Here is a 22,945-nt window from a genome sequence, read left to right as displayed (position 1 = left end):
CATGCAGACAAAACTTTCTTGAGATTCACAGTCTGAAGAAGCTGGGGAAGTACCTCCCTATTCCTCTAAGCACGGCTGAAACCTCTAGATAATGCATAACAGGCAAACCTAAGATGCTCTAAAGGGTGGAAACAAGAGGCAGACTGGCTCTGGACATGGACTATTATGCCATGGTTCCCACATCAGTAAGCAGAACTGCTCATAACTAGTTGTTCAGAACCAAAGTTCTCTTCCTTCAGTTTCTCAACACTGCACACACATCATCAGCAAACTCTGTTATCTCTAACTTTAAAATACGTACAAAACCTATTTCTTAGTCCCTCGACTAGTATCACCCTTGTTCAGCCACCACTTTATCTTGCCTGGATTATTCTAAGAGCCTCTAACTGGTCTCTCTTGTATTCTGTCATTCTACTCTCAACTCAAAAGCCAAAGTGATCCTGCTAATACATAAAGCAGATCATCTCACTCCCCTGCTCAGAATTCTCCAAACTCAGAGCAAAAATGGAGGTCTGAGCCTACAGGACTTTACATGATCTGTTCTCTCCACTCCTGACAGATACCTATGGGGTTTCAACTCTATCACCAATCTCTTTGTTCAGGCTTACACGCCTTGGTCATCCTAGAAAATGAGAAACATTTTCCTTCCTCAGGGCCTTTGCATTTTTAGTTCTACTAACTTTAGAAAATATATCCCTGGATTGCTTCTAAATTCTACTCCCCAACTAGTGCAGAATTATGCTGTCCCACTCCATTCATGTTAGATTGGAAATATGACTTCATCGGGCCAGTGGAACATTGAACAGAGGCTCTAACCATATTTGCATGGTGTGGCCTTCCTAGTTGAACTCCTGTCATCATCCATGAGCAGAACATGCCTTAGCCAGCGACTGGTCTGGGGCAAGGAAGAAAGGTGGAATAGATCTAAACCCAACCCACAATCTGGAGCTATGTCCAGCTGGCCTGCAGATCTAGGAACGGTAACAATAAAATAAAAGTTTGCTGAGATACTAAGAAAATTTTTATGTAGTACAATATTTACATCACAAAAATTGATACCTAGAAGCGGGACACTGTCCTAATAAAAACATACTATGTGACAGTCATTGGCTTTGTGACTGGATAATATAGAATAAACAGTAACACATTCATAAATATATGGAAATCAAACAACAAGCTCCTGAACAAACAATGAGTCAATAGGAAATTTAAAAAGATACTTAAAATATTCCAAACAAAAATGGAAATACAACATAACAAAACTTATATGGAATGAAGCAGTCCTAAGAGGGATGCTTATAGCAATAGACACCTACATCAAAAGGGAGATTTGAATGTACCACCTAATGTTACACCTCAAGAAATTAAGAAAACAACAAACGAACCAAAAGATAACAGAAGGAAGAAAATAATAAATAATAAATAGAGGAGCAGAAATAAGTGAACTAGAGACTAGAGAAACAATAGAAAAGATCAGTGAAACGAGGAGAGGGTGTTTTGAAAAGATTAACAAAATCTACAAACCTTTCCTAGTCTAAGGGAAAAAAAAGAGATGATTAAATAGATATAACCATAAATAAAAGAGGAGACATTATAATGGATACCAAGTAAACACAAAGATCATATGGACTACTAAGAATAATTATATGCCAACAAACTGGATAATATAGGAGAAGTGTGCAAAGTTCTAGATACAAACGACCTACCAAGATTGAATTTTGAAGAAAGAGAAAATCAAAACAGACCAACAAAAAGTAAGGAGATCGAAACAAAAACCAGGACCTAATGACTTCATTGCTGAATTCTACTAAACATTAAAAGAATTAATATCCTTCTTCTCAAATTCTTCCAAAAAACTAAAAAAGGGAGAATACTTCCCAAATCATTTCATGAGACCAGAAATACACTCATACCAAATCCAGGCAAGGACAGAGTAAGAAGCAAGAACTGCAGGCCAATATCCCTGTTCAATACACATGGAGAAATACAACAAAATACTAGCAAACCAGAATTCGACAGCACATTAAATAATAATCATTTACTATGATCAAGTGGCATTTATCCCAATAAGGCAAGGATGGCTCAACATACGTAAATCTATAAATGTGATACTCCACATTAACAGAATGAAGGGCAACAATCACATGACCATCTCAATAGATACATAAACAGCAGGTGACAAAATTCAACATCCTTTCATAATAAAAATTCTCCACAAATAGGAGAAGAAACTAACTGAACATAATAAATGCCATAAATAAAAGTCTCACAGCCATCAGCACAGTTAAAGGTAAAAAACTGAAAGCCTTCCCTCTAAGGAAAAAGGCGAGGATGCCCATTCTTCCATTTCTATTGAACACAGTACTGGAAGTTCTTGCAAGGGCAATTAGGCATGAAAAGGAATTAAAAGATATCTAAACTGGAAAGGATGAAGTTAAACTGCCCCTGTTTGCAGACAACATGATTTTATAAGAGGGTACTTCAGAGAGTTCGTGTAAAAACAGAGCTAAAAGATAGTGCAGGGAGAACATAGGATACGGCACTAGATGTCACTTGGGATGCCCTCATCCCATATCTGAGTGCCTGAACTCAAGTCCCAGCTCCACTCCTGATTCTAGTTCCCTGCCAATGTGCCCTGCGGGGCAGCAGGTGATGGCTTGGCAGCTGTGTTTCTGCCACCACATGGAAGATCATGCTTGAGTTCTTGGCTCCTGCCTTTGCCATGGCCTAACCCAAGCTGTTACAGGCATCTGAAGAATGAACCAGCAGATGGAAGATCTCTGAATCTAGCTCGCTTGCTTTGCCTCCCTTTCAAATAAATAAAAATAACCAGATTAAAATTTTAAAATGATAATGCACTTTCCATAGCATTTTTAAAAAGATTTATTTATTTGAAAGGCAGAGTTACAGACAGAGAAGGAGAGACAGAGAGAGAAAAATCTTCCATCTGCTGGGTCACTCCCCAAATGGCTGCAATAACCAGGGATGGACCAGGCGGAAGCCAGGATCTTGAAACTCTATCTAGGCCTCCCACGTGGGTGCAGTGGCCCAAGTATGTGGGCCATCCTAAGCTGCTTTCCCAGGCACATTAGCAAGGAATGGGACTGGAAGCAGAGCAGCCAGGACTTGAACTGGTGCCATGTGGGATGCCGGTGTCACAGGTGATGGCTTAACCTGCTACACCACAACACCAGTACCTTCTGTAGAATTTTTAATCTGCCTGGTATATAGAACCCTACAGACTCTATATAAAATGGTTGCAATTATGAATGAATTCATTAAAGCTGCAGAACACAAAATCAGCATACAAAAATCAGCAGTATTTCTATATACTAACAATGGACTATCTGAAAAAGGAATCAAGAAAAAAATCCCATTGATAATAGCTATAAAAAAAAAAAAAAAAAAACAAACAAACAAACAAAAAACCACGAAAAACCAAACCTCCACTCCCGAACACTTAGGCATATATTTAGCTAAGGAAGTGAAAGACATGTACACTGAAAGCCATAAAACATTATTGAAAAAAAAATGGAAGAAAACATAATAAATGACACAAGATATTTTGTTCATGGATCAGAAGAATTAATGTTAAAATGTCCACGCTACCCAACACAATATACATATTCAATGTAATCACTATCAAAATCCCAATTGCATTTTTCGCAGAAACAGAAGAACAGTCCTCAAATTCTCATGGAACTGCCTGAATAGATCAAACAATCAAGCAAAATGAACAAAACTGGAAGCATCACACTACTTTACTTCAAATTATAGACAAAGCTATAGTGATTAAAACGGTATGGTGCTAGCATAAAACCGGACATGGGGATCAGTGGAATAGGACAGAGTGCCCAGAAACAAATCCACATGTTCGTGGTCAACAAAGGTGCTGGGTGGGCACTGTGGCTCAGCAGCACTAGGAACACGCGATGTGTGGACAGTCTCTTCAATAGGCTGTACTCTGACATCTAGAAATCCAGAGGCAAAAGCATAAAGTTAAAACCTTATACCATATAGAAAATCAACTTAAAATGGATGAATCATAAAACCTGGAACTACAAAACCACTAGAAGCAAACATGGGGGAAAAACTCCATGACTTGTTCTGGGCGATGTGTTTTTTAATTTTTTTTTTTATGAACCCAAAAGCACAGGCAGCAAAAGCCAGAACAGAGAAATGGAATTATATCAAATAAAAAACTTCTGCCACAGCCAAGGAAATAATCAACAAAGAGAAGAGAGAACCTACGGAAAGGGTGGAATTTTTTCAAACCAGAGGGTTTAATATCCAAAATGCATCAGGAACTCACTAGTAATGAAACAGAGGTAGGTGTGTGGCACAATGCTTAGTTAGATTCTGCTTGGGAAACCTGCATCCTATATGAGAGAGCCTGGGGTTAAGCTGCACCTCTGCTTCTAAACCACTTCCTGCTAATGCATGCCCTGGGATGCTGCAGGTGACGGGTCAAATACTTGGGTCACAGCCACCCATATGGGAGACCCAGACTGCATTCCAGTCTCTAGCTGTGGCCTAGCCCAGCCTTGGCGGATGTAGGTATTTGGAGAATGAACTACAGACGGAAGATCTCTCTCTGTCTCTGCCTTTCACATAAATGAAAAAAAATTAACATAGGATGTGAATAGATATTTTTCAGTAGAATACATAAAAACAGACCACAAATCTTTGAAAAATATTCAACATCACTAATCATCAAAAAATGCAAATTAAAGCCACAAGTATATATCAGCTCATACCTGTTAGAATGACTTATCAAAAAGATGAAAGAGAAGTGTTGAAGAGGAGGTAGGGAAAGAGAACCCTTCTGCTGATGGTGGGAATGTAAATTAGTAAGTTATAATGTAAAACAGTACAGAGACTTATGAAAATATTAAACACAAAGTTATCATATGCTCTAGTAATCCCACTACTGGGTATATAATCAAAGGAAATGAAATCATCATGTCAAAGAGATATCTGGGCTTCCCTGTTCACCGCAGCATCATTCACAGCTGCCAAGATATAAAATCAACTTAAATGTCCATCCACAGACCAGTGGATAAAGAAAACATGAGCTATGGAATGTTATTCAGTCTTAAAAAAGAAGGAAATTTTTTCCTTTGTGACAAATGAAGTCAGAAGACGTTGTATTAAGTGAAAGAAGCCAGGCACAGAAATACAAATACTACATGATCTCACTTATATGCAGACTAGGAAAAAAAAAAAAGTCAAACTTACAAAGCAGAGAATAGAGTGGTGCAATGGTGGTTTCAGGGCCTGAGAGGTGGGGTGTGGTTGGAGAGCTCTTGGTCAAACCATATGAAATTTCAATAAGATAGGAGGCATAAACTCAATTGATCTATTGTACAACATAGTGACTACAGTTACTAAAAATGAATGATGTTCTTGAAAATTGCTGAACAGATTGTAAGTGTTCTTCCCACTAAAAATTTTAAGTATGTGAAGTAATGCATATACTAATTAGCACAATATTGACATTCCACAATGCATATGCATTATAAAAATTGTATAGTATATATGACTTTTACTTGTCAATTAAAAATAAGTGGAAAATGGTGACATGAATTTATGTAAAGGTGGTACACTTAGTAAAACTGTCTCTAGTATCGTTTTAAAGACAGGAAACATCCAACACCTTAGAGTCACTGAACAGAAAAGATTTTGAGGTAGAATGTTTATCGAGTATGAACTGGTTATTGCAGGTTCCATTTGGAAGATACTAGAAGAAATGAACTTCAAAAAGAATTGAACGAAAGAACTGAGGGGAAAAACAGGTCAAACTTCTAATACCTGTAAGACAGGGGTCAAATCAAGGTTATGACTTTTACATCTGTGTTTATGACTTCTGCATCTCTAGGGTGGCCTAGAATGTTCCCTCTTCTCTTTGTATTCGTGCCCTTGTTAATCCTCTTGACTACAGGCTGAACCTACTGAATCACTTTGAATGAATGGAATATGGAAAAGGGGATGGAACTCTGCCCCTAAGGTTAAGTAACAAATTGCCTGCGGCTTCCATCCCATGCAGCCTTTTTAGCTCTCACTTATTCACGCTGATGGCAACCAGGCGCTATGTCATAGGCTAATTTAGGAGAAGCCCACATTGCAAGAAACTGAAGATCTTTGGTCCAGGGCCAGAAAGGAACTGGAAGCCTTTGAGGAAGTGAATTCTGTAAACAACCTAGTGAGAGTTCTGCAAGGATATCTGCCCTCAGCCAAGCCTTCAGATGAGACCCTGGCCTGGCCAGCACTTTCATGACAGCCTTATGAGAGCCTCAGCCAGAAATACGCAGCTAAGCCACTCCTGGATTCATGACTCACAGACACTACGTGCTGCTAAACGTGGCTCAAGCTGCCTAAGTCTGGAGTACTCAGTAACAGAAAATTGACACACCTCCTTTGTTAAAACCTGGGGCTCTTAGAAATGTGGTCTCATCAAAGTATGTATGAAGACAGCTCAAAATAGTCTTGTCCTGACTGTTGATGTACAATTTAATACTTTATCCCTTTTAGTAATTTTTTGTTCTAGTTAATACTATTGGTTGAACTCTGTAATTAGCACACAATTATTCTTAGGTGTTTAAATTGAACTGAAAAGTGATCCCTGTTAAATATAAGAGTGGGAAAAAGAGAGGGAGGAGATGTACAATTTGGGACATGCTCAAGCTGACTTTCCCCAGATGGTGGAGTTAGAAATGTGCCAGGGGATTCCAATACAATCCCATCAAGGTTGCATGTACCAATGCCATCTCACTAGTCCAAGTGATCAATTTTAGTTCACAATTGATCATACTGATAGGTCTAAGAGTCAAAGGGATCACACAAACAAGACTAGTGTCTGTTAATACTAACTGATAGAATCAAAAAGGGAGAGAATGATCCAACATGGGAAGAGGGATACACAGCAGACTCCTAGAATGGCAGATGTCCTAAATAGCACTCTGGCCTCAGAATCAGCCCTTAAGGCATTCGGAACTGGCTGAATAGCCCATGAGAGTATTTTAGGCATGGCAAGTCAAGACACTCTGGAAAAAAAAAAAAAACACCAAACCTAAATGAAAGATCTCTGTGAGTGAGATCGCAGTAGAAAGAACGGGCCATCAAAGAAGGAGGTACCTTTCTCTGAAGGGAGGAGAGAACTTCCACTTTGACTATGACCTTGTCTAAATAAAATCGAAGTTGGCGAACTCAAAAGGCTTCCATAGCCTTGGCAACTCATGACTAGAGCCTAGGGAGATTACTGACGCCATAAATAAGAGTGTCAAATTGTTAAGTCAACAACAGGAGTCACTGTGTACTTACTCCTCATGTAGGATCTCTGTCCTTAATGTGTTGTCCAATGTGAATTAATGCTATAACTAGTACTCAAACAGTATTTTACACTTTATGTTCTGTGTGAGTGCAAACTGATGAAATCTTTACTTAATATATACTAAATTGATCTTCTGTGTATAAAGATAATTGAAAATGAATCTTCATGTGAATGGAATGGGAGAGGGAGCGGGAGATGGGGGGGTGCAGGTGGGAGGGAAGTTATGGGGGGGAAAAAGCCATTGTAATCCATAAACTGTACTTTGGAAATTTATATTTACTAAATAAAAGTTAAAAAAATAGTCATAGTAAAATGGAATTAAAAGGTATGTTTATTTTAGTGCAAAAAACCTGAGATCCATGCCCATGAGGGGTCTTCAGGAAGTTCATGAAAAATGTGTATTATGAATAAACTATGCATAGATTTCAATTTTTTTGCACCAAAACAAACTCCTTTAAATCCATTTTCCATGAACATTCTGAAGTATCATCACATAAATTGGTATGTATGGATTATCTATCTATCTGATCATATACAAAAAAAAGAATTTTGAGAGTGGTTTTGACATATGAGGTTGTCTGGAATCAAATACATACAAAACTTAGTTTTTGTAAGACCCATGGTGGCAAAAATATTGTTAGCCTGATTTCAAAGGGACTGTGGTAGTTCTATGGTAGGAAGCAGGCTCAGAAAGATGCTTAGCCACAAAGAAGAACCTACAAGAGGTCTTCAAGAAGCTTGTAGAAAATATGAGCTGTGGAAAATCAGTGCAGGGATTTCAACGTTTTTTGCACCAAAATTAAATTTTTAATTCCGTTTTTCCTACCAACATTTTGAAGTACCCTTATATAATCAAAGCTCTCTTGAGAAATGGTCAGTGAAACTGGGTGAATGATACCCAGGAACACTATGTACTACCTTTGCAACTTTTCTGTAGATTAAAATTATATCAAAATGAAGGGCTGATTTAAAAAAAAACGGGGACAAGACTTGCACCTATATTTGCAGAGCCTCGTCCCTGAAGGGCTTGAGGGGAAAAGACTGATCACAGGGCTGCACCCGGGAATGGGACTCGGGAGCTGGAGAGCTTCGTGGGAGGCAGGTTTCCCTGTGACCCATTTGCCTATCCATATATTTCCTATTAAAAATGTTAAAACTAATGTTTAAATGGCCAGGGAAATAATAGAAAAGGAATGAACTTTCAAAGAGTGGGACCAGAAGCCATACAGGGGGAAAAAAAAAAAAAAAAAAAAAAGGCTGGAGGAGCTATTTTTAGGGAAAGCATAGCTGGGCCTAATCAAAAAATATTTCCCAATTCTCAATATAGTAGATATCATAATTTGCCCAATAAAATTCCAGAATAGTTTTTGGTTTGGTGACTGCAAACTTTGTTTTTGCCTGATTTGTTAATTACAATAAAAACCATATCCATGTTATAAGCAAAAGTTTTTGATCATACCTGAGAAGTTAACTTGAGAAGATAATTCTGAGAGTCGGATTCGGAACTATCAGAGCCTTGGCTGCTGTAAAAACAACAAAAAAAGAAGAAATAACTTTTTTTTTTTTTAATTTCAGAATGTTTCAATAAACATTTAAGATTTCAACTAGGAATTTACTCAAACAAAATAAGTTAGCAAATTAGAGAGTTACCTGTACCCCCATGTTTACTGCAGCTCAATTCACAATAGATAAGATATGGAGTCGACCCAGATGACCATCACTGATGACACGATAAAGGAACTATGGTATATATACACTATGGAGTACTACTCCGCCCTAAAAAATGAAATCCTGTATTTTGCAACAAAATGGATGCAACTGGAAACCATTATACTTAGTGAAATAAGTCAGCCCCAAAAAGACAAATATCATGTTTTCCCTGATCTGTGGTAACTAAAAAATGTGGTACAAAAAATGTAACGTATGTGAGCAAAATCGACATTTTGAGATCTGATTATTGTTTACAGTCCTTGTCTCTACTGTTGAAGAATAGTGTTTTTCTCTTCTTACTATCTGTTGAGTCCTTAGTGGAGGGTTAAGCTTATGATTATAAAATAAAGTGAAAGTATGTCATTGTAAAAATTTAAAAAATTAAAAGAAAGAAATAGAAAGGCAAGAGGAGGGAGGGTGGGAGCAGGGGTGGGTAGGGTAGAAAGCATCACTATGTTCCTAAATCTGTATATTGGAATACATGAAGTTTGTTCACCTTACGTGCATTTGGCACAGTGCTTGAGACACATACATCCCATATCAGAGTGCCTGGGTTCAAGGCCAAGTTCCACTCTGATTCCAGCTTCCTGTTAATAATGTACACTCAAGGAGGCAGCAAGTGATGGCTCAAGGAGTTGTATCCCTGCCATCCACGTGGAAAACCTATATTGAGTTCCCAACTTCTGGCTGTGGTCTGGCCCAGCCCAGGCTGTTGTGGACATGTGGAGAGTGAACTAATGAATGTGGAATGGGAGTGTCTGTCTCTCTCTCTTTCTCTCTTCTTCTCTCCCTCTCTCCCTCTCTCCCCCCTCCCTCCCCGTCTGCCTTTCAAACAAATAATAATAAATTTTAGAAGTTTCAAGGTATAAATTCTTCCCAATATTTTTGATTCAATTAAATCACAATCAAAATCCCAGAAATTTATGTTTTGTATATTGACAAACTAATTCTACAGCACATATGTATAGGCAAAAAAAAAAAAAAAGCTATTTTGCTAACACAAAACTAAAGTAGGGCAAAGTTTATAACTGACTCTTGACCTCAGGTTTCTTAGCAGAACTCCATACAGTAAACATTCTCTGAATGGCACTATGATGGTGGATATATGCCATTATCAATTCGTCCAAACCCACAGAATGCTTGACACCAACAGTGAGGCCTAAAGCAGACTACGGACTTTGGGTGATAATGATGTGTTAATGTAAACTCAGCAAGTGTAAGAAACAGATCACTCCGGGGAGAGGGGAGGAAGGGGAGGGATCTTCATAATGGGGAAAGCAAAGCATGTGGGTGGATAAGGGCTACATGGGAAGTCTCTGTGTTGTGGATCTAAATTACTCTAAAAAAAGAAAGTACTGAGAGAGAGAGAGAGAAAGAGAGAGAGAGGGAGGGAGGGAGGGATCAATCAGCAAACAATTTGGCATGTCTTTCATATACTACAAATAGTGATGCTCATATTACTTGAATAAAAAGTAAATCAAGGGGCTGGCATTATGGCGCAGTGGGTAAAGCTGCAGTCTACAGTGGGAAAAGCAGCCAAAGATGGCCCAAGTGCCTGGGCACCTGCTACCCACATGGGAGACCTGGAAGAAGTTCCTGGCTCCTACCTTTGGCCTGGCCCAGTTGAAGCCATCTTTGGGGTGAACCAGTGGATGGAAGATCTCTCTGTGTGTGTCTCCCCCTCTTTCTCTGTAACTCTCTCAAATAAATTAAAAAAAAAAAACTTTTTAAAACATTTAAAAAATCAATCAATCAAATGAAGTCTTGATGAGGTCCTGATAGGATGCATGGGAAAAATCTCCCCTACTCATAGTTGAAATTTTCAGTTGAGAATCTCCAGTAGTATCCTAATGTTATTATAAGAAACATAGTAAAACAGTGTAACAAATTGATTACTTCTCTAGTCTTGACTTACCTAGTCTCTGGATCCATTGTGATTTCTATCAGAGAAGTATATGAATCCTCAAAGGCTTTTTCCACGTTTATATGAGTATGTTTTGCCATTTCTTCTAATTCTTTCAGGCACTGATAATACTAGGGGAAAATTATAAATTAGTTCATTATAAAATGATTTCATTTCCTAATTGAACTAATTAAATATTTATAGATGAACAGAATAATAATTATTTTGACATTAAGTATCCCAAGCCCCAGAACCTTGCTGGAATATTAAAAAGAAAATAACTGTCATAGTCACAGGCAGGTTGTCCGATGGGCTGGGGTCTGCTCTATTACCACATGGATTAGTTTACCTTGGTCCGGTCAGGATCACAATAGTCCAAGAGAGAATCACAAAAATGGTATCCCATTGACTCCAGGTCTTTTATGTTGAAATGAGTGCCTCGTTTTTTACCTACAAATCAATAAGTTTATGCATCCTTGAGGATGACCTAGTCGTCTTCCTCAGCAGGTAGGCCTAAGTTACAAACAGAGTGTAAATGAAACACCGACAGGTTCCCCAACCTCCACTTTGGATTCTCTTTGCTGGGCAGGACAATCAACAGCTTCCTGCTTGCTTTCTCTGTTACTTCTCCACCTCTCAGAACAAACCTGACTTAATACACACTGGTCTATGCTCCAAGGAAGAAGGAATTCAGTAAGACAGTTAAGGAATATTTGGTTATCAGTTATAAACAGTTCTAATAATTACTGAAAAAAAAAACAGGTTACGATTTTAGAGGAAAAATATTTTCATCTTCCATAACACTATATTAATTTTAAGGTACATTAAAAACTAGCTGGAAATTATACATGTGGATTTCAAATGCTTTCTTTTGAGTTGATACATTTTATTTTTTAAAAATTTTATTTATTTATTGAAAGGCAGAGTTAGAGAGAGAGAGAGAGACAGGGAGAGGGATCTCTTCCATCTACTGGCCCACACCCCCAGAAGGCCACTACACCCAGAGCTCGGCTGGACCAATGCCAGGAGCCAGGAGCTTCATCCAGGTCTCCCACATGGGTGCAGGGGCCCAAGCACCTGAACCATCCTCTGCTGCCTTCCCAGGCGCACAAGCAGGGAGCTGGAATGGAAGCAGAGCAGCCGTAGGCAGTCCCTTAACCTGCTGGCCACAGTGTAGGCTGCTGAGCTGATGCATTTTCTGACAAGATGAGAACTACCTTAATATGGGATATGAGAACTACATTAGAATGTTAGATGTGACTAAAAGATTTTTAAAGTAGCATTACAAGGCTGGTGCTGCGGCTCACTAGGCTAATCCTCCACCTAGCGGCGCCGGCACACCGGGTTCTAGTCCCGGTCGGGGTGCCAGATTTTGTCCCGGTTGCCCCACTTCCAGGCCAGCTCTCTGCTGTGGCCAGGGAGTGCAGTGGAGGATTGCCCAAGTGCTTGGGCCCTGCACCCCATGGGAGACCAGGATAAGTACCTGGCTCCCGGCTCCTGCCATCGGATCAACGTGGTGCGCTGGCCGCAGCGCGCTGGCTGCGGCGGCCATTGGAGGGTGAACCAACGGCAAAAGGAAGACCTTTCTCTCTGTCTCTCTCTCTCACTGTCCACTCTGCCCGTCAAAAAAAAAAAAAAAAAAAAAAAAAAGCATTACGAAGCACACTTCTATTTTTAGTTCAGGGAACCAAGTACTTGCACATCTAAATATAAACAGATTACTCCCACCACGAAAAAATGCCAGTGTATCTTTCTCTGTAGATAACAAATCTATAAAATATTTCTATGGTGATATTTTAAGCATGTAAGTTGATTTTTTTCTTGAAATTATCAAGAACATTCAGTTTTTAAAAATTTGTAGAAGTCCCTTTAAAAAACACAAAACAAAAATAAGCTTTCAAGAGTAGTTAATAAAATACAAATTAGAGAGTATTCTGTCTACATGCTAAAAAAACTCCCTTTTCTAAACGATGAGAGATGATGGAATAGAGACAACACAAAGTGGGAGTTTATCCATCTTACAGAAGTGATTAAATCGTACGTATTGAACTGGGAAGAAGGTGCTCCCTACCAAATTGTCTAGACTATTATATTTCACATGCAAATACCTCCTTGGCTTAGAGCTCTGAGAGTCATGAATGAGAACGTTTGCTCTTACCCAGAGTAGAGCCACAAAAGGTGGCCTCCATGGTAAAGCTGTTCCTAATTCCCATTTTCCACATCACCACCCTTCCTGTTCCTTCTTTGCTCTTCTGAACACTGAACTTGCAAGCTGAGAATGAAAACTGGAAAGCAACAAATAATAATGAAACCCATTATTTTTGGCACCTTTATCTTTCTTAGGAAGCAGGGTTGAAAACACAATGGTAGTTGAGCGAAATCTGTAATTCTCACTAAAGCTTCAGGAGCCACTTGTATTTCTTGACCAATGGAAGGAACTCATCTTAAGGATGATACATTTACTTTTCTGAGAGCTATATATTCTAATTCCTGCAATACAATTTAATTTTTATCTTTATATAACACATACATTCACAGTCGGTTATTCTTGATATTGCTGGAGTTCGATCTTATAGTAGGAAGGAATTTAAACATAGTTAGGAATGGTGTTTACTGTTGTAGACCTCCAGAAACAGAGAGTCTTTGTTTTCATATGTGAGACCATATGAAAGATCCTGAAAGATTGTTTTTTATAGAGATCAGTATCTACCATGAGGTTTGCGGGAGAGGGGGTAAGTAATTTTATTTTTTAATTAACATACAACAAAACTTTCAGATGTTCTATTCTATGCATTTTAATGCAGGTACAGATTTATGTAACCACCAACACAATCTTGATACTAAACAGTTCCATTATCCCTAAAGAACTCCCTCACACCATGCCTTTGCAGTCACAATCCTACACTACCCCAAACTTCTTACAAGCACTAATTTGCTGTCACTATAGCTTTTTTTTAAAGATATATGCATTTTAAAGATAAACATACATAAATGAAATCATATAGTATGTAACCTTTTGAGACTGGCTTCTTTCACTTATTCTAATACCTCTGAGATTTATCCCAGTTGTTGCGTGCATTAATATTCACTCTTTTGTACCGCTGAGCAGTAGTTCATTGTACGGATGCACTAGTTTATCTGTTCACCACTTAGGCACATTCAAAGTTGCCTTCAGTGTTTGGTTGCTATGAATGTTCATGTGTACAGGTTTATACATAGGTTTTAAGTTTTCATTTCTCTAAGACAAACATCTAGGAGTAGGATTGCTGTATCATATAGTAAGTGCACATTTATTTTTATAAGAAGCTATCACACTATTTTTGAAAATGCTACAGAATATGACCTGTATTGATGACTGTTCCATGGGCATTGGAATATAATGTGTATGATGCTGTGTAGTAGAGCGCCCGATGATGTCAATCAAATCCCACCAGTTGATGCTGATCAGTTCTTACATATTCTTGCCTATTGTCTATCTATCAGTTCCAGATTACTGAGAGGGGAATTTGAAATTTCTAACTGTAATTATGGGTGTTCAGAAAGAGATTTAATAAGAAACATTTAAGAGAAATTCTAGAAATGGAAGCCCATATATTTCAAGCAATTTTTACATCATAAAGATCTATTTAAACTGCAAATTTGTTGTTTATGGAGTTTAAGAAATTGGTCCATTTCATCTAACATAGAACAAGTTACAGATTTGTGACACTAAGAAATATATCAATAAACAAATATCAAAATACCTTAGCAATATAGAATCACTTTGTAGAGTAATGAACTATGCCTAAGAGTACTGACAGTTTAAATTTATATAGGAATATTTATAGGTATGAAGTACTTTCCCTGATTTTTTTTCCTGAAGAAATAAATCCTATTTGGGAAATGAACTTATGCTCTCTGCAAATATCTCTTCTTACCAGATCATTCTTTCCTTTTAATGTCTTTGGGACCTAATTATTGATAGAAGATAATGAGGATTTCTTAGCAAGTCCTTTATAATTTGATTGGTTGGTTGAAAATTTAAGGGAAAGTTGATAGATACTTTCTTTGTTATATTAGTCTTTATTAACGAATAATTACAATAATTTTCATATCTTGGCAAATGAGTACCTCCAACAGTTTCGCAGCCTCAGAAATTAGATATACTTCATTCATTTATCATTTTAATTTATATATAAAGATTGATTTCTTTCCTGGGAAAATTCTAATAAATACTATAAATAAGTTATTACACATTCCTCAAGAGGAAAATCTTTAGCTAGTATTAATTTAGACACTTTACAAATATTAAAACAGCAATAAATAGAGGACGTTTTCGAAAGGTAAACTGTGGTGGGCTTATGGTGGTAGGATTCAGGCATTTTTGTCTTCATATTTTCACATAATTGGTCAGCTCCATGTAACTTTTTTAATGGAAAACTGTATTAAACCACATCAAAAATAACAAAATAAAAAAGTCTCTTGGGTAGCAATTACTCATTCTACGGGTACACATGGGTAACACTTAGTAAAGGCAAAGTTAAGATCTTACTTTATCTGGACAATTTTTGCTCAGCATAAGTGGAAAGATTCGCTGCTGTAAGTACAATGCTTTAGATCTGTCGCTACCATCACAGCCATACATGAAGATATTCTCTTTCCTACTATGGCCATGAAGATCACAATATAAAATAACCTCTCGTTTCTCCATCAATCTACCAAGAAGAAAAATATGAGTTACTAACTTTGACCTCTGCATGTTTCTTCTATGGAAACAACTGTAGATTCACAAATATAATAGCCAAATAAACAGGATTTCTTATACATACTGACTTTCAGTTTCATCCTCTTATCCATACTGTATATATTTAACAATATTTTTTCAAGAAATTGAAGGTAATTCTCTTATTTATACTCTATATTTTTAATAATATATTTTTCCAGAAATTGATGGTAATTTCCTATTAACTACATATAATATATGAATATGGTAACCTTCCATTACATGGACAAAATTTACCTTATCCAAAAAGATCTTTCTGCTTCATTATTCCAGTTCTCTGTTGTACACAGAGAACAATTCACTTCTGTAATTGTTCACTACATTTACACATGAATTCTGACTGGAAGCCATTTTTTTCTTCAATTTTGTTCATGTAAATATTACATCCTACCCTTCAAGACTGACCTTATGTCTTATTTCTTCTCCAACTAGTCATACCCATAGACAGTTTTCTTTAAACTCCTGTTGCATTTAATACTGGTAACCTTTATTTGGCACTACTTGGGAAAGTTTTCACTTTCTCTGATATCTATGCTGGTTAAGGATGGGGAGTGCTTCACATCATCGACAACAGTGGTATGCACCTCACTCCCCAAGTATTTGTTAAACACTGAGTGTCTGATGACTTGATGTTGAAGTCAATTAACTCTTGATTGGTGTGGTGAATAAGTATTATTTTGATAAAATGGTAATAAAGTCTGATTTGACTTTTTCAGGTAAATTTATAACAAATATTTTAAGGAATTATTATAATTCATTAAGAGGCTCAATCCTTTGTCAATATGACTTAGCACTCAGTAAATATTAAAACAATTAAAAATTAGCCCCCTCCAACTGAAGGACAAAAACAACTGGGAGAAAAAACTTTCAAAAGGTTAAAAAAGTGGCAGTTTTGAGATGGTAGGATTATGGCAATTCTGCCTTTTTTTTTTTTTATTTTTTTTTTTATTTTTTTTTTTTTTTAACTTTTATTTAATGAATATAAATTTCCAAAGTACGGCTTATGGATTACAATGGCTTTCCCCCCCATACCGTCCCTCCCACCCACCACCCTCCCCTTTCCCACTCCCTCTCCCCTTCCATTCACATGAGGATTCATTTTCGATTCTCTTTATATACAGAAGATCAGTTTAGCATACATTAAGTAAAGATTTCAACAGTTTGCTCCCACACAGAAACAGAAAGTGAAAAATAATAGATGATTTTTTTTTCTTTCTTTCTTTTTTTTTTTTTTTTTTTTTTACAGAAGATCGGTTTAGTGTACATTAAGTAAAGATTTCAGTCGTTTGCACCCCCATAGAAACACAAAGTGAAATATACTGTTTGAGTACTCGTTATAGCATTAAGCCTCAGTGTACAGCACGTTAAGGACCGAGATCCTACATGAGGAGTAAGTGCACAGTGACTCCTGTTGTTGACTTTACCAATTGACACTCCTGTTTATGGCATCAGTAATCTCCCTATGCACCAGTTATGAGTTTCCAAGGCTATGGAAGCCCCTTGAGTTCTCCGACTCTTATCTTGTTTAGACACGGTCATAGTCAAAGTGGAGGTTCTCTCCTCCCTTCAGAGAAAGGCACCTCCCTCTTTGAAGACCTGTTCTTTCCACTGGGATCTCACTCACAGAGATCTTTTTGCCAGAGTGTCTTGGCTTTCCATGCTTGAAATACTCTCATGGGCTTTTCAGCCAGATCCGAGTGCCTTTAGGGCTGATTTTGAGGCCAGAGTGCTATTTAGGACATCCGCCATTCTATGAGTCTGCTGAGTATCTCACTTCCCATGTTGGATCACTCTCCCCTTTATTTATTCTATCGGTTGGTGTTAGCAGATACTAGACTTGTTTATGTGCTCCCTTTGACTCTTAGTCCTTTCATTATGATCAATTGTGAACTGAAATTGATCACTTGGAGTAGTGAGATGGCATTGGCACATGCCACCTTGATGGGATTGAATTGGAATCCCCTGGTATGTTTCCAACTCTACCAATTGGGGCAAGTCAGCCCGAGCATGTCCCAAATTATACATCTCTTCCCTCTCTTATTCCCACTCTTATGTTTTTAACATTTTCAACTAGCATCAGTATATCAGTATATCACTTAAACAATCAAAATTATATATACTATTTATTTATGTGGAAGCATAAATATCAAAATGGGAGCAATGGGATGTACAACAGTATAAATACACTACAATTATAATAAAAATATTAAAACAAAACATTCAAAGCATTGCTTCTATTAGAAACAATACTTCTTTAAACTACAGTGAAATCCTACAATGAAATTGTTTACATGTATTCATCTATTGGCTTTTTCTCATTTGAGCCCAATAAATTCTAACTGGGAACATAAGATTTACATAAGACCACTAGTTAAGCCTAACTCTTTAGAAAACTAACTAGATTATACAGCATGAATATCAAGTTCTTAAATATGTATGAACTATGCTATATATCTTTATATCTCCCAATTCCCCCAACTTAAATAATCTTTCTGTTTTTTACAAGTAACTCAAAAGAAACTTCTAAATAATTAATTTCCCCAATGTTATTATTTTTGAAATGAGAAAAAGATATTAGGGTACCTCATTTTACAACAATTAACATTAGAAACAGTTGAAATTTTCTTCTTACTTACTGGTAAGGAAGCTATTCTAAGGTTTTTTATACTGAGTCTCTTTAAGAGCTGTTGTCTCCTACTCTACTACACTTTAAATATAATCTTACATGTATGTACAGCTGCTCACCTTTCCACACTTACGTGACTAACCTTGTATTCCACTTACCTGCAAAAACAGTAGAGTGCTATATATGCCTTACCTAGTTTCCCTCAGTGTTAACACACTACCTAACCATGGAACATTGTTACAAAAGAAGAAACCAACACTGGCACGTTAACGTTAACTCTCAACTTCACTTGGATTTCACTAGTTTTTCTACTAAGGTCTTTTTCATCCTAGAATCCAATCCAGGATGCCATACTGCATTGATTCAGCTCTCTCCTTATTGCTTGCATCTTCAGGAAAATAGAGAAGTCACAGGTTATTCTTAGATCACTTGGAAACTTTCCAAATATTCTGGAGTCCGCATCTGTGAGAAGCATTAAACCAGGGATTTCAGTCCTTCTTGTGGGTCTCAGGACTTCACTCCCTATTTTCCTAAGGACATACGGGGGTTAATATGAAGGTGAACATGGAGGCTGAACAGACTGACAACTGGATCCACGCCAGGTACTTCTAAGACCTGTGAGCTCCTCTGAGGAACTGGAGGCAACCCAGGGGTCCCTGGCTGCTTCGTAACAGCTCTTACACTGGCTGCCCTGAGGATGCCGGGAACAGGCCGGAGAGACACAGCATCTCTGTAACAATACCTATCACTGTAGCCCTGGAATAACCCAAAGTACTGTACAAAGAGTTTTCACATCTGTGTCTGATTCAGTTAACACTTTTTCTTTTTACATTTAAGAAACACTGTATAAATTTAAAGCTTTCAGAGTTCAAGACCCTAATCTGAGTGTTAGTAATAATTTACCTATTTCATCCTCCCATCTATGAGGTATTATTATTTCTGTCTTACAAATGACAAAACTGCAATGACATGAAATGACACAAGGTCAGATGCTGAGTAAATAATACAACAGGGACTGCAGTGTGACGTGCTTAGCTCTGAAGTCCATGTTGTCAACCAAAAAGGTGAACAGGCTTGGACTTGTGATGGGTGTCCCTGGTCTCCAATACGTCTTTGCACTGTAACACGTCTCTTCCTGATGGCTACTACTTGGAATTGTCACAGAATTCACCCAGTCATTCAAATACAATTAAATACGATGTGCATTTTACTGTCCCAGACTCTTTGCAAGATTTAAAGCTATTCTGTTTTTCTAGGGGTAATAAGACTATTCTTCATTAAAGCTTAAACGACTATGCAACCTGATGATCAAGGGACTCACAGAACAACATGGGATTCACCCAGTGCTGGGACATAATTAACTTTCACACACCAGGATTCAAGGATCCCAGTGCAAACGTCAATTCTACCATGAGCTCTAGTAAGAAACCATATTTGAGATATGCAAATTTAACTATTACTTTCAGAGAGTTACCAACACATTCTGCAGTCTGTTTCATAAGGGAGGCTGGTGTATCCAGTGGCATAATTCCAGAAGGGTATGCAATCAGTGTTGAGACAGATGGGGAAGACAAAGAAAAGACAAGTTATCTAGAGAGGAGAGAACCGTCAGCGGACCTGCGGGAGCACAATTCTCAATCCCAAAGTTACTACATAAGCAGAGAGGTGATCTGAGCCTTATTTTACCTCCGGATCATGTTCCGGGTATACCAGACAGAAGGAAAAGACTCCTTCAGGAGAGATGTGTAATTACGGTTTAAGTCCTGTCCAGCTAAGGAACACCGGTAATTTCCCACAATCACACCATCTGGATTCAGCATGGGTACCACCTTGAAGACGAAAGTGTCCCGGAGCAACTGTGCATCACTTGAGTTTCCTAAAATAAAATCTAGGAAGCCTTTCATGATCCAAGAGCTGTTGGTTTCTCCTGGGTGGACCCGTGCAGTCAGAATCACAGCCTTTCGCTTTCTTGAGTCAGCGTTCTTCAAGGGGGTGGTGACTGTTAAAATATACACCATGTTCCTAGCAAGCGTGTGGCACAAGACACGTATTTTACAAAACTTGGACTGTACTGGGTCGTTATTGATGTCAGAAAGGTACTCTTGTAGCTTAGTGTAAGTGTACGGATAGCAGTGAGCGAAATAGCAGGTATCTTTGCTGTGTGGAAACTGAAAGGTCCATGTCAGGGAGAAATAGTGGTGCCCGTCTTGGCCCAGATTGTTCCTATAGTACTTGATCTGGTCTCCTATTCTCTGCCAGCCAATATGATGAGCCTTGGCCTCTTTTTCAGAATAGAACAGTGGGCGCATACCCCGATTGTAAAGGCTAGCAGGCTTGGTGAAGTTGACAATAGTGAATCTGTAGACTACTCTTGCTCGGGTATTAGTGACTTGGAAATAGTACCACTGGGTGTGTTTGTCTGTGAAGAGGTCAGGGCGCACAGCCAACTGGTATTCATATTCTCCCCTAATACACAAGAAAGGGAGGAAAAGGCATATAAGAATGCTACAAAATGACAATCCTGTTAAATTAAACGAGGAAAACTATTTTATTTTTACCTACTCACAAAAAGCTTTTTGTGGCTTTGTTTTAAATCTTCGTTATACAAATTGATGGAATTACATACTACTATAGTTTTAATGATCTTGTGAGCATTTTAGAACTTTCTCTGTGTGAGTGAAGTTGAGCATCTTTTCAGTCGATTATGTTACAGTCTTTTCCTATTTTCTGCTGGACTATGGTCTTTTTATTTTTATTTACTGAACTATCTATTTAGTAGAGCCATTAAGCCTGTGACTATAAAGTAAATTAAAAATATGCTATATCAAAAAAATTAAATTGAAAAAAGGAAGCTTTTTTGGGACACTAATGTTTATTTAGGCAACATCAAATAACAACTTCAAAAGAAAAAGTGTGATATACTCACTCTTATTGGAAGAGAAATTGCTTCTCTCCTAATTCTAATGCCTTTATATTACTATGTAATTCAACAGCACAGTAACAATATAGGCATTTGATATCAAATTTATGTTTTACCCCAAGTATGTCTTGAATAAAAGAAATGACTAAAGAGTTACTGCAACAGAAGAAAAGCCCAACATTTCTTTTCTCTTTTTGCTGCAGACACATATATTTTCTATTAGAGTCTAACCCTATGAATATAAAATAACTATCACCGAGAGAAGTTCAAAACAAGCATAAATTGTCACAGAGGTTACAAAATTTGAACTCTTAGGGACAGGGACTGTGTTTGACAACTATTTGTTTCCTTATATTTATTCAGGTAAAAATAGTAATTTCAATGGAATATTAATTTTACACATAACAATCTTATCTGATTAGTTTTAATCTTTTTCTTTGCCAAATAATTTCTTATCCCATTCAGCATTATCTACTTTGAGTGTGTGCTTGTATATAATTAGAAATAATGGCTCATGAATAGGTGACATAAATGTTGTAAAACTCTGATAGCTGTTCAATATGGTAGTTAGTATAGGATTGTATTATTCTCTGTAGTTAACTATATGTTTAAAATTTTACGTAATAAACACTTATATTTAAAAGATTGTCCTTGGAATATTTTAAGGGGCACTCAACATATTTTACTCCATTAAAAAGTTTGAGAGGCTGGCGCCACGGCCTTGTGGCGCCGGCACACCGGGTTCTAGTCTCGGTCAGGGTGCTGGATTCTGTCCTGGTTGCCCCTCTTCCAGGCCAGCCCTCTGCTATGGCCCGGGAGTGCAGTGGAGGATGGCCCAAGTGCTTGGGCCCTGCACCCCATGGGAGACCAGGATAAGTACCTGGCTCCTGCCTTCGGATCAGCGCAATGCGCCGGCCGCAGCACACCGGCCGCGGTGGCCATTGGAGGGTGAACCAACGGCAAAAGGAAGACCTTTCTGTCTGTCTCTCTCTCTCACTGTCCACTCTGTCAAAAAAAAAAAAAAAAAGTTTGAGAAGCACTGTGTGACAGTTAATACTGTCATACTGAAAATGTATAGAAATTTGTTTCAGTTTGAGCCATAATTCCCCAAATTACTTGAACTCAGAACCTTTATATTATCCCCCCCTCCATAATTTTAAATAGCATTTGTACTTCAAGGAATTACAGTTTAGTAATGGATACTAAGAATGCTAATGTACCTAATACAGAAAATAATAGCTGATGTTCTAAGCTCCTCCAATGAAAACAATGAAACCTACACTTTGACTACCTTCTGCAGATTGCCGCTCTCAAACCTTGCTTCAAACAGCAAAGTGTTGTCACAGTTGTCCACAGGCTGCTTTAAGGGTGTCCGGTTGCCCCCAACTCGGGAATACACAAAACAGGGCTCTTTGTAAGCTGATGAGAGAAGACACAGAGATAGCAAGATATGTCTGAAGTATTCTGGATAGAGTTTAGAGCTACAATGCAAGCATAAGGATTATAAATTTTAAAATAATTGGCCTGATTTGTATAGATTTATGTTGAAATAAGAGAGTCTAAAAAAAGCAATTGGTCCTGAATCTTCCCTTTTACTGTAGATGACTATAAAACTGGACAAATATGAGCTACTTGCATGCAATAGAACAACACACACAACGGAACTATGTGAGGTCTTTGAAAAAAGATAAAAC

The 22,945-nt window shown here is 37.8% G+C and overlaps 1 protein-coding gene across 21 annotated transcripts in view; it reads right to left on the bottom strand.

Moving 5' to 3' along the window:
* Nucleotides 1-22,945, bottom strand: part of AGBL3 (AGBL carboxypeptidase 3) — a 91,563-nt gene that overhangs the window by 32,451 nt on the left and 36,167 nt on the right. For 11 of the 21 annotated variants that reach the window (XR_011387475.1, XM_008258136.4, XM_051848979.2 and 8 more), the window contains 7 exons: nt 22,532-22,670; nt 20,018-20,797; nt 15,475-15,637; nt 13,102-13,228; nt 11,293-11,393; nt 10,956-11,074; nt 8,790-8,853 (listed from right to left, as the gene is read on the bottom strand). Coding sequence is in view for 20 of the 21 variants with exons in the window: in XM_008258136.4 (XP_008256358.3) it covers nt 8,790-8,853; nt 10,956-11,074; nt 11,293-11,393; nt 13,102-13,228; nt 15,475-15,637; nt 20,018-20,797; nt 22,532-22,670 (1,493 nt within the window). In the remaining variant the exon portion in view is untranslated. Of the gene's footprint in view, nt 1-8,789; nt 8,854-10,955; nt 11,075-11,292; nt 11,394-13,101; nt 13,229-14,286; nt 15,447-15,474; nt 15,638-19,791; nt 20,798-22,531; nt 22,672-22,945 lie in introns of those variants that run through there. The other 10 variants (XM_008258140.4, XM_051848983.2, XM_051848981.2 and 7 more) reach the window with 10 other exon arrangements.

This window comes from Oryctolagus cuniculus, chromosome 3 (genome assembly GCF_964237555.1).
Source record: "Oryctolagus cuniculus chromosome 3, mOryCun1.1, whole genome shotgun sequence".
In the NCBI taxonomy this organism is placed as follows: Eukaryota; Metazoa; Chordata; class Mammalia; order Lagomorpha; family Leporidae; genus Oryctolagus; species Oryctolagus cuniculus.
The sequence above is the reverse complement of the archived record's forward strand: the minus strand, read 5'-3'. Positions and strand labels throughout refer to the sequence as shown.